The sequence below is a fragment of the Leptopilina boulardi genome, unplaced genomic scaffold (assembly GCF_019393585.1).
Source record: "Leptopilina boulardi isolate dan_hultmark-lab unplaced genomic scaffold, ZJU_Lbou_2.1 LbouV2_308, whole genome shotgun sequence".
Lineage (NCBI taxonomy): Eukaryota > Metazoa > Arthropoda > Insecta > Hymenoptera > Figitidae > Leptopilina > Leptopilina boulardi.
The window spans coordinates 554,649-564,709 of NW_026137872.1; the positions used below are offsets into that span (position 1 = coordinate 554,649).

At 28.6% G+C, this 10,061-nt stretch overlaps 1 protein-coding gene across 1 annotated transcript; it reads right to left on the bottom strand.

Annotated features, from left to right (window-relative positions):
• Positions 1 to 965: 965 nt before the first annotated feature.
• Positions 966 to 1,475, bottom strand: LOC127283128 (KRAB-A domain-containing protein 2-like). Its single transcript, XM_051307811.1, has one exon. The coding sequence runs from the start codon at positions 1,473 to 1,475 to the stop codon at positions 966 to 968; it is 510 nt and encodes a 169-aa protein (XP_051163768.1).
• Between the last annotated feature and the right edge of the window lie 8,586 nt (positions 1,476 to 10,061).

Below are 10,061 nucleotides of genomic sequence, written 5' to 3' on the forward strand. Positions count from 1 at the left end.
AAGGGGTTGTTAGTACCACATCTTTCTTCGATTGTCTAAAAACTGCATATTCTTGTAGTAGGTATATGTAGAAATGCTATAGAAACTATTATTTTGGTTGTAAACTTCGGTAACAAATCGAAAAACGGGGTACAATGCAAAAATCACACGCTCGTGAAGCGTACTCTTCGCAAGTACAATGTATGCTTTTATATATAAATATAAATATATATCAAATTACACATATATGTATATAAATATGTATATAAAAGCATATATACATGTATATGTGGTAGGCCATTAGAAGATTTCGCCAGTTAGCTAACTGGCTAGGCGGTTAGCTAACCGGCGCCGAATAGACAAATGAACTTTATTATTACTTGCATTCTTCTATTGGCCTGAGTAGATCCGCCAGTTAGCGAAATGCCTAGGCAGTTAGCTATCAGCCTAAATCATTTTAGGCCATTAGAAAATATGAAACTTTCTTACTGAAATAATCGAGAAAGGAAATTAACAAACTACGAAACATTTTTTCAGGGTGCATTAATTATTTTATTTTTAAAAAATTTATTTATTTGAGCAAGGCAGACTCTGGTGGCAGCGAGAATTGCACAAAGTGCCAGATTTAAAACAAATACAACGTTTCGTTTTACATTGCAATTGTGATGCTCTACAATTACACTTTTTGAAACCTTGGCCACCATTAATCGATTGTTTAGCTGCAGCCTCTCTTAAACTTATCAATGTAGATTCTACCACTTCATTAATTTTTATCGAATTAACTGCTGATTTTTGTATTTCCGTTCGAGGAAACCAACCCTTAATCAACCCGTCTTTTGTGCCTATTTGGTACACTCCGTTTTGAAAGTTAGTAATAATTCCAATAATATTATTAAAATCAAGTGGTCCTCGATCTACCTCTGGAACAGCAAGTGTGATGCAGTCACCTATATTTAAAACTGGGAAATTTTCTTCCGAAAATGTTTTCATGACTTGTTATCAACCATCCATGCTTGAATCATATTCTCCACATCAGCATTCGATCGTTCCACACTTCCTTGACTTTGTGGATGTCGAGGGCGTCCGTGGACAATTTTGCAATGCGGCCAAATAACTGCCAGTTCATTCACTACCGAAGCAACAAATTCACGACCGTTGTCACATTGGAGGATTTGTGGGGCTCCCCATGTAAAAAATATTTTCGAAAGCTCATCAGCTACATTTTTTGCGTGTTTACTTTTTAATGGTCTCAAATGGAGAAATTTAGTAGCGTGATCTTGATAGTTTAATATCCATTTGAAGTCGCCGTCACAACAAGACTGAAAATCTATCAAATCTACTTGTTCTCGCATGTTAAATCCATTTGTTGTAATGGGTTTTACAACTACGCCTTTCTTTGGTAGAGCTTTTTTACGAGTACAAGTTTCGCAGCACTGGACAAACAACTCGCATGCTTGTTTTGATAATTTCCACTTTTTTTTAATATAGTATAACATTTTGTCTCTCCCCCCATGACCTGTCTGAATATGAGCTTCTAATAGTTTTTCATAATAACCCTCAGCCGGTATAACATAAATTAACGGATCACTATCGTTTTTTCTTTTTAAAATGACGTGATATTCTCCTCCCAGTTTTATAAGTTCGTATTTTTTTGAGTAGTGATAGAAAGCACAACTTTTTTTATACTTTACATCTTCAAATTGTTTTAAAATCTGTATAGCGGCTTCTAAACGGCTTCTGTTCCAAACGCTTCTATTACTTTCTTGCGCAGAATAAATTAATTTAAATTTTTCGTCAAATTCTTCACGGTTAACACTGCACTCACTCATTTTTTATGTACTAAGCAAATAATTTTGTCAAAATTTATTCAACAGCAATTATATTTGTCAATATTAATTTTATAATACGTTAATTCTCAACGGTCGCGAAATGAAAAATTAATAATACTTATTTATAATATTCTACTATTCGAATTAATCAATTTAAATACAATATCGTTACAAACAGAGAACAAATAATTTTGAAAAGAGAAACAAAAACAACACTGTCAAATGAAACACGAGAAATCCAAGATTACAAATTTATAATCTAGGCGGATTCCTTTTAAACTACGAAAGTTGTTTGAAACTCACAAAAATGATTAAAATTATTATTATTTATTATTATTATTTATTATTATTTCAGTAAGAAAGTTTCATATTTTCTAATGGCCTAAAATGATTTAGGCTGATAGCTAACTGCCTAGGCATTTCGCTAACTGGCGAAACTACTCAGGCCAATAGAAGAATGCAAGTAATAATGAAGTTCATTTGTCTATTCGGCGCCGTTTAGCTAACCGCCTAGCCAGTTAGCTAACTGGCGAAATCTTCTAATGGCCTACGACATATATAATGTATCCTTACGCATAAGGGGGTATTTTCTAAAATAAGTACATGTTTTTGTAAATTCGCTTTTTCTCAAAACAACGTTTTTTGACCTGGCTGACATCATAAAAAAACTATTGCACCGATTAAGCTCAAATTTTTATGTCTTATTCTACACATATACCGCTATCGCCGGAACTAGAATCATAATTTTTCATTAATATTTAACAATTTAAGTTGAAAAAACAAGGTCAAAAATGAATAAAGTCCGCCATTTTTTTCATCGAAAATAGTTAATTGTAGTTCCGACGATAGGGACGAGCTTACTTTTCAAGAAAATATCAAAAATTTTATTTTTTGATGACCTGAATTGGAAATATCGTGTCCGCCAATCACAAGTAGAGGTATTTTCAGGTGGCCATGACAGCAAGATAATCCATAATAAATAAGGAGTAAAATAAATTTTGTAATAAAAAAAATATTTAAGAAAAGTCAGTGAAATGTGGTACTAACCCCTTAACAGAATTGTTATTTGACCGAATTGACATATAACAGAAATCCAATTTAAAGGGCACGCTAGTTAACCGACGTTTCAAATAACAGAAATGTCACTTAAACAAATTACAAGTAACCGATATGTCAATAAACGGAATTATTAATTAACCGAAATGTCATTTGACAGAAACCACAATCAACGGAAATGACGTTTAACCGAACTGTCAGCTATAATAGAAACGTCAGGTTACGGAAGTGACACAAAACAATATTGTCATTTAACGGAATTAACAGATAACAGCATTAGTGTGCAAAGTTACAGAACAGTTCTGTAACTGTTCTATAACAAAAAAGAACAAGTTCTAGAACTGGTGAGGAACAGGTCAGTAAAAATGTCGTCCCCCTGGGGGTACAAATCTGTAACAAGATCTGTAAAAATTCTAGAACAATGTTCTAGATCATTGTTCTAAAACAGATATGTAACAATTTTATAACAAAATAAATTTTTAAAAATTTTAATTCTATAACAATTCTGTAACCGATCTATAACAATATTCTAGAATTACAGAACTTTTTTTTGTATCAGTTTTAATAAAAGTAAAATTATGATTTGTAATTTGTAGTTTATTTCAGTAAAATTTCCCTGACTAAAAAAAGTGACCTTGCCCAAATAGCACTGCATGTCACATAAATATAATTGGAATATTTTTTAGAATATTCCTGTGATATATAGTGGAGATCAAAATGTCCGCTTCATGATGATATCTCATTGTCAGTTGTTCTTAGGCCATATAGTACGGAAGCGCCTATATGCCACCGTTGTCATATTCACATGTATCCACTACACTAAGAGACCTTTTGCACCGTAGCAGACTTTCGACAGACTGCTGCAGAGCATTCTAGCGGTCAGCTATGAAACTACGTTTTTGGTCTGCAGCCGTACAATTTTTGGAGCGTAGCTGACCAAATAGTTGACGGCCGCAAGGTCATAGAGATAATATAAATAGAGTGGAGATGGTCTGTATAGAGGCGTCCGTTTGATAGAAAGAGAACGCGATTTTAGCACCAGTAGGTGTCTCTCTTGCGCTGGTGCTTATTGAAGGACAGATACTGGTGTTAAATCTTTCTTCTCTTTCCAACCCATTCTGTTTATGTCAGGACACTTCCCTCTTACGCAGCCGCCTATACCTTGTCTACTCTATTTATATTATCTCTATGCGCAAGGTTCATTATCATTTTTAGGCAGTCACGATACAAAATTTAGAATGCAGCGCACCAAAACCTATAGTGGCGCTGCAGTCACACACGTAGTTCTGATGCGGTGCAAAAGGTCTCTCAGTGTACTCATACTGTGCAGTGTGAGCATTTAAGGTGCTCGCACAAGAAAAGACGGAGCAGTGTGCAGGATGTCTTTCAAATGAGATAGAAAAGGAAAGAGCTACATTTCTTTTCTTTTCTAATTCATTTGAATCATATCACTGTTCCATCTTTTCTTGTGCGAGCAGCCTTATATTTTAAAAAAGTTCAAGAGACGTTATGAAAGGTGTAAAACCGTTGTTGTAAATAATTACACAAGTAATTATAGATTATTTGAGTCAAAATTACAGCTGTTTTGACAGTTCATAATTCACAGTAAGTTGTATTTCAGGTTATATTATTAAAATAACTAGAACAACTTCTGCGCGATACGCGCGCCCAATCCAAATTTTTAAACTATAAAAAATTATGTTATAATTAAAATGTTATTCCAATACTATGACATAATGAAATACCAGACGTTGGTGAAGTTCAAAACGTTTATGATCAACGATTTAAGAGAAAAAATATTTTTCCTTCAAATTCTTGTCTAATAAAAATTTTTTACAATATTTTTTCAGCAAAAAATTCATAAAATAATACTTTGTAAACAAAAAATATTATTTTTTTTGTTTAAATAGTATTTTTTTCTTCTAATCGTTGATCATAAACGTTGTGAACTTCACTAATGTAATACCAGTTAGAATAACCATTTTGTTCTAAACTCGATCTTTAATTATAGTGCACTAAAATAATAATGCTTTCAATAGGTGTCCTTTCATGTCACTTATGGCACTATGCACATATGCCCTGAATTTCGATCCGATTAGTGAAAAAGCAACCAAATGACAGAATAATTAGTGAAATCAAAATTCGTTTTATAACTTTTTTTCATTTTCGCGATTTTATTTTGAGAAAATTTCACAAAAAAAAATTTATAGGACAATGTTTCTTATTAATTTGAGTCTTCTGAATGTGATGGTGTGGTTTATTTTGCAATTTTTAAAGTGTTTTAAGAGTTATTATGTTTTTATGTTAATAAATACACTTTGGGCGAGATCACCACCACGCATTTTATAAGTCTTTATTTAATTTTTAATTATTATTCATAAACGATTTTATTTTATATAACAAATTTGTGGTCAGACAGCCCAAACGCAATTTCAATTCTAACAAGTAAAGCGTCAATCTCTGAAAACTGCAAAAAAATTTAATTAATTTTTAATTTTTAATTATAAAAGATTTCATTTTCTAGAATAAATTTAGTGTTATGAAATAGTGATAATTTGTATTTATTTTATGTTTTCCAATGATTTTTAAATCATTTTTTAATTTTTACTGCAAAAAAACATAAGTGGTTTATGATGAACCACTTGCAAGGGTAGCGTAAATTGGCTGTAGCTCGAAATAATGAAGAGACTGGAACTTCCGTCTATGGAGTAAAATGTAGCCAAAGAGTCTATCTTTCAAACCTTTTTTGGTTTTTGTCTTTATCAGCTCGTGGACGACAGATATAGTTCAAAGACTGGAAAATCGTGATCTCACCCCACTCTACCCTATATAGGGTAGAGTGGGGTGAGATCACGATTTTCCAGTCTAGGTAAGCAATAGCTATTGCTTACCTTTTCAACAAATTTTATAAAAAACGTAGTTTTTAGAATACAACAATAGAATATCAAATTGAAATTTCAATAATATTAACATGTCCACTCAATGCGATATTGAAATTATCAGAATGACATTATATGGTAATATTACTGTAATGCTGCTGTAATGTAAAAGGAATATTACAAAAAAATGTTTTAAAAAATTCTTCTTATACGGAATGTTGTAATATTTTTTCGTTTAGTTAAGCTGATACTACAGTAATATTACTGCAACATCACAATAATATTACAATGCTTTTCATTAATGTATTACATTCATGTGTTTAGTTCAAAAATTTTAATAAAGCTTTGGATTAAACATATATAACCGTTCACGAGAGAAGGGTCTTTAGTTCACCAGAAGTCAATATTAGTGGGAGAACTTTTGACAAGTTCAGTCCCACTCTTGGAGTTCCTTATTTCTGCTTCTTTTTTAAACGCTTTTTATTATTTCCCGTGAAATATAAATTTTGGAGCTAAGGTTCCTTCTCTCGAGGATGGTCACATATATTTTATTTATAAAAATCATTTTTCAAATGTAAAAGTATCTTTAAATTTTTTATACATTATTTTCTTACATTTTCTAAAGGAATGTATGTAGATAAAGTCTTGTAAAAATATCAATTCTTTAAAAAAATTCCATACAAATAAGTCTATAAAAAATGTATAATTTTTTGTGACATAAATTTTAAACAAATCACTAAAAATTGATTTTTTTAAATGTATTATTGGAAAATTAACATTTTTTGTAGGTAGGTGTAATTCTTGTAATATTTTAATAACATTTTGAAAATTAAAATGACAAAATTTTAAATATTATCTTCTTGAACTTTAAATTATTGAAGTCTTCTAAAAATTGAAGGTCGCACAATAAATTAAAGCTGGCGATGTAATTTTTTGATAATTTTATGTATTTTTCATTCGTTAATAAATATAACAGTTGAGGCTTGAAATCTTTCGACATTAAAGTTAAAAAGTCCTTAGAAGTTTTTTAAAATAATTTTTTTAGAGTTATTAATAAATTTAGAAATCTAATGACGTACTGCGTATTAGACAGTCAGCGGAAGGAAAAATGATTTATATATTATATATATTCATTTGTTGGGTGTTTGAAATATTTAAGAACTGAGTTCTTGAGAGGGAAAATATTTTTGAATAATTAAACAAAACAGTATATTTATAATTATTTTTAATATTCACATAATAGTCATAGATATTTAAATGGAATGGATATGTGTTATCATTATAAACACAAACTTTCAGTCTCATTAATCTCTTAATTATAATAATACTTAGATTTCATTATAAAGTATCAGTCTTACAATTATTACAACTAGCGATGTATTCCTCGCTCGCTAACGCACGCTCGGTTAAAATTGTACTTATTGTTGTTTACTTATTGTAGTTTATGTATATTATATATATAATTTATGATTTAAATTAATATCTTATTAATATTGTATAAAATTTATCTTAATTTTGATCAGTTTCATTGAAGGATCAAATGACAATTGTTAAATATTAGATTTTTTTTATTATAATTATGACAACAATATTAATTATATTATATTATAATATATTTTTTTTATCTTAAATTATATTATATTATATTGATGTAAATTGTCCCACAAACACATGTAGATTTTGCAAATTTTTGAGAAAAATATTCGTAATAAATCGAAATACTTTTTAAAATATCGGTTTTTATTTTTATTATCTATAGTAAACCGTTATAAAGAGATTCTTCTTTGATTTTACATATATTACTAGTTCTCCGGAATAATGATGTATTTGAATTAAATAATGATGTTGTTAAACGAATGACAGGTGAACCTAGAGAATATTTAAGTATAGATTCATCTGAAGAAGATGAAAAGTGTGACACAATAACTAACTTAATACCAATTGAAGTATTAAATATTTTAACTCCAAATGGACTTCCTCCTCACAAATTAATATTAAAGATTGGTGCAATTGTGATACTTTTAAGGAATATTAATTTAGAAAGAGGTCTTTGTAATGGAACAAGACTAAAAGTTATTAAAATGGGTAGTTTTTCTATTCATGCACAAGTAATAACGGGAAATTATAAAAATGAGATTGTAATTTTGCCACGAAATACATTGTCACCGTCTAACGAAGAAATACCATTTCAAATGTCAAGAAAGCAATTTCCAATAAGGCTTGGATTTGCTTTAACAATCAACAAATCTCAAGGCCAATCTTTCCAAAAAGTAGGCATATACCTTCCTTCACATGTTTTTAGTCCGTGACAATTATATGTTGCATTATCAAGAGTAACTTCAAAATATAATCTTAAAGTATTATTATATAAAAATTCAAGTATTACACTTAGCGAAAAAGGAATAAAAAAAAGATAGGCAATGAAAAAGAAATTTATGTAAGAAACATTGTTTACCAAGAAATATTACAATAATATTTAACACATGTTTTAAAAAAATTCGACTACGAAGAAATCTACTAACTCTACTTTATAAATAAATTAATTCATTGAATTGGAAATGGCTGCGCTGAACTGTAACGGCAGCGCCATAAAAAAATATTATAATTATTATTATACTGATCATATCGCATAGAAAGGATTAAAAAACCATTTAAAAGAAAAAAATATATAAAATATAATCAAGTAATAACAAAAACTGTAAACTGGCTGCGCTGAGTAGTAACGGCTGCGTAACATAACGAAAATAATATAATAAATTATAATAATTTATTAATAACATCACTCATATGAAAATGAATTATAAAAAATTAATTTAAAAATTAATAAGAAATAAAACAACTTACGATAATTGCAGAATGGATGCGATAAATAAGTTAAAACATATTGTAACTTTACATTAATGTAAATGAAAATTAAGTATTAAAAATAAAAAAAATCAATATTTTTCTAAGTCCCTAATTTTTTTGGACTTATAAAAAAAAATAGTTTGTAAGATTTTCTAACAGCATATATGCAAAGTATTTTGATTTATTTGAAAATAATTGAAAATAGATTTTTCAAGGACGGTGTCGAGGTCACAGGGTCGGTGTCGTTTTTCGAAATTTGTTAACTTAATATAATAGAAGATGTTTCGTTTTAAATTAAGAAACGTTAAAATTATTAAGTTAAAAACATTTGATTTTAATGACACTTAAAATTAGACACAATTTTATAGGTTACAAACTAAAAATTGAAAAAACAACAATAAATAATAAAAAATAATAATAAAAAATTGAAAACATCAAAAAATTCTTAAAAAATTGCAAAATAACCCTTTTTCGGGTTAAAATTGAAAAAAGATGTTACATAAAAATAGTTTGTAAGATTTTCTAACAGCATATATGCAAAGTATTTTGATTTATTTGAAAATAATTGAAAATAGATTTTTCAAGGACGGTGTCGAGGTCACGGGTCGGTGTCGTTTTTCGAAATTTGTTAACTTAATATAATAGAAGATGTTTCGTTTTAAATTAAGAAATGTTAAAATTATTAAGTTAAAAACATTTGATTTTAATGACACTTAAAATTAGACACAATATTATAGGTAACTATCTAAAAATTGAAAAAACAACAATAAATAATAAAAAATAATAATAAAAAATTGAAAAAATCAAGAAATTCTAAAAAAATTGCAAAATAACCCTTTTTCGGGTTAAAATTGAAAAATAACCCTTTTTCGGGTTAAAATTGAAAAAAGATGTTACATAAAAAAAGTTTGTAAGATTTTCTAACAGCATATATGCAAAGTATATTGATTTATTTGAAAATAATTGAAAATAGATTTTTCAAGGACGGTGTCGAGGTCACGGGGTCGGTGTCGTTTTTCGAAATTTGTTAACTTAATATAATAGAAGATGTTTCGTTTTAAATTAAGAAATGTTAAAATTATTAAGTTAAAAACATTTGATTTTAATGACACTTAAAATTAGACACAATATTATAGGTTACTAACTAAAAATTGAAAAAACAACAATAAATAATAAAAAATAATAATAAAAAATTGAAAAAATCAAAAAATTCTAAAAAAATTGCAAAATAACCCTTTTTCGGGTTAAAATTGAAAAATAACCCTTTTTCGGGTTAAAATTGAAAAAAGATGTTACATAAAAAAAGTTTGTAAGATTTTCTAACAGCATATATGCAAAGTATTTTGATTTATTTGAAAATAATTGAAAATAGATTTTTCAAGGACGGTGTCGAGGTCACGGGGTCGGTGTCGTTTTTCGAAATTTGTTAACTTAATATAATAGAAGATTGTTAACTTAATATAATAGAAGA